The 2,343-nt window shown below is 48.8% G+C and overlaps 1 protein-coding gene across 1 annotated transcript; it reads left to right on the top strand.

The window, feature by feature from the left end:
- Window positions 1-666: 666 nt before the first annotated feature.
- LOC107576596 (potassium voltage-gated channel subfamily D member 2-like) lies at window positions 667-2,337 on the top strand (the record flags this gene model as incomplete). Its single annotated transcript, XM_016262744.1, has 2 exons — window positions 667-1,100; window positions 1,385-2,337. A coding segment is annotated over exon 2 (876 nt), but the record flags the coding sequence as incomplete, so codon positions are not given.
- Between the last annotated feature and the right edge of the window lie 6 nt (window positions 2,338-2,343).

Below are 2,343 nucleotides of genomic sequence, written 5' to 3' on the forward strand. Positions count from 1 at the left end.
GTCGTTTTATTCATTACAGTCGACGCAGTTCCTGACAGAATTGGCACGGCTATATATATGTAACTAAAATAAAGAAATTGCCATGTGCAGCATTTCTCCTTTTCAGCCATCCTTTTTTGTCACTGACCCATGCATAGAGAACTGCATCACATAGAGTATAATCACATTTGGAGTTTGCTGATTGTGTTTGTCACAGCAAGAGACCTTCACATGACTCGAATCCATTCGCTTTTACAGGTCTGATCTTCCTTCACCTCTGAAAACTGTCTCCATCTAGCGGCTTCCCCCCTGCACATCTATCAGTGATGAATGTGAGTCAATAACCTGAGACGTGAAAATATCCGCAACACTTGCCCTCAATCTCTCAGCTCACGGTTCAGCACTTCACTGAATTCCAGCGAAACTTTGATTAACAATAATTCAAAGAATACAGTTGAATAACTTTACACAGTTCGCTATATAAGACGTTCGTTTCATTTATGACACAATACAAAATAAGCATTTAAACGTAACACTTCTTATGGAACATTATGCACCATTCACACAGGCTGTGTTACATTCGTATGTGTTAACTGATGCCCGTAGCACGTGACACGCCTCCAATGCGCCGTGAGCAGAAGCAACTTGGGCTCCACCGCAGACTCACAAATCTTCGTCGGTAGCGGATGAAGCAACTTCCAGCGAATCATTTGTTGCGGGTTCACTTTTGTTCGGGTTGCAGACAGACCCTGCGAAGCTGTTCTTGGGTCGTTGGATTACAGTTAAGAGGACAGGGAAGTGCCATTTTCTGCTTTTAAAACACAGAACGCGCACTAGCCAAGGTGGTCTTCTCTTCCTATGAAACGACCACGGTGGCAGGTTTCTCTAAGAGCGTCAGTGTCAAACACAGAAGCTGTGGACGATAAATAGGATGTCCTTGGACAACGTGAATCCTCTACCTGACTTCTAAACTTGTTGCATTTGCTCTAGAACTCATCCGGGTGCGCGTTTCGGATACTACTTTGTGCGTAACTGCGGAACCGCTATTCAAAGTGGACTATAGCTGATGAGCTGTGTGTAAAAAAACCTGCACTTTTACATAAATATCCATTTATGAGGAGGTAAGTTATGTATCTTGCTCCTGAACAATAGGTTACACTGTAAAAAAAAATAGATGCATTGCATCCTCAGCCATTCGTGTTTAACCGAAAACGAAAAAACCTGTTTTTTACTCATGCATAGTGCATGCATACTGTACACCACCATTAATTTCTACGCTCCACCTTGCCATTCGAATGCTTTGATCTTGATAAATAATATGACTCATTATGCAGTATTCTCCTGCACGTGAGCAATAGCCTTCCTTGAACTTTACATCAAGTGATTGCGCATTGTGTCTGTCCAGATGTCCTTTCTGCGCGTGGCGGATTTGTGAGAGCAAAACCTGCTTCAGTCGCACCGGGTCGCGCACATTGGGTCAGCATGGCAGCCGGAGTCGCCGCTTGGCTACCGTTCGCGCGCGCCGCGGCCATAGGATGGATGCCCGTGGCGAGTGCCCCGATGCCGCCGCCTCCACGGGAAAAGAGGCGAGGTCAGGACGGTCTGATCATCTTGAACGTCAGCGGCACAAGGTTTCAAACTTGGCGGAATACTTTGGAGAGGTACCCCGACACCTTACTGGGAAGCACAGAGCGCGACTTCTTCTTCCACGAGGAGACCAACGAGTACTTTTTCGACCGCGACCCGGACATTTTCAGGCACATCCTCAACTTCTACCGAACCGGGAAGCTGCACTACCCTCGCCACGAGTGCATCTCCGCCTACGACGAGGAGCTGGCCTTCTTCGGCATCATTCCTGAGATAATAGGGGACTGCTGTTATGAGGAGTACAAAGATCGCAGGAGGGAGAACGCGGAGAGAATTCAAGACGATGAGGAGAACGAAAACAACAACGATTTGGTGCTGCCGGAAATGTCGTTCCGCGAGACCATGTGGCGCGCGTTTGAGAACCCGCACACGAGCACCATGGCGCTGGTGTTTTATTACGTCACGGGCTTTTTCATCGCCGTCTCCGTTATGGCCAACGTGGTGGAGACTGTCCCGTGCATCAGCGGGCCAAACCGGGCGAAGGAGGTCTCGTGCGGGGAGCGCTACGCCCTCGCGTTCTTCTGCTTGGATACGGCCTGCGTCATGATCTTCACCGTCGAGTACCTGCTGCGTCTTATCGCTGCGCCCAGCAGGTACAAGTTCGTCAAAAGTGTCATGAGCGTAATTGACGTGGTGGCCATCATGCCTTACTACATCGGCTTGGTCATGACTGACAACGAGGACGTGAGCGGGGCCTTCGTCACCCTCAGGGTCTTC

Source organism: Sinocyclocheilus grahami, unplaced genomic scaffold (genome assembly GCF_001515645.1).
Source record: "Sinocyclocheilus grahami isolate Dianchi unplaced genomic scaffold, SAMN03320097.WGS_v1.1 scaffold3997.1, whole genome shotgun sequence".
Classification (NCBI taxonomy): Eukaryota; Metazoa; Chordata; class Actinopteri; order Cypriniformes; family Cyprinidae; genus Sinocyclocheilus; species Sinocyclocheilus grahami.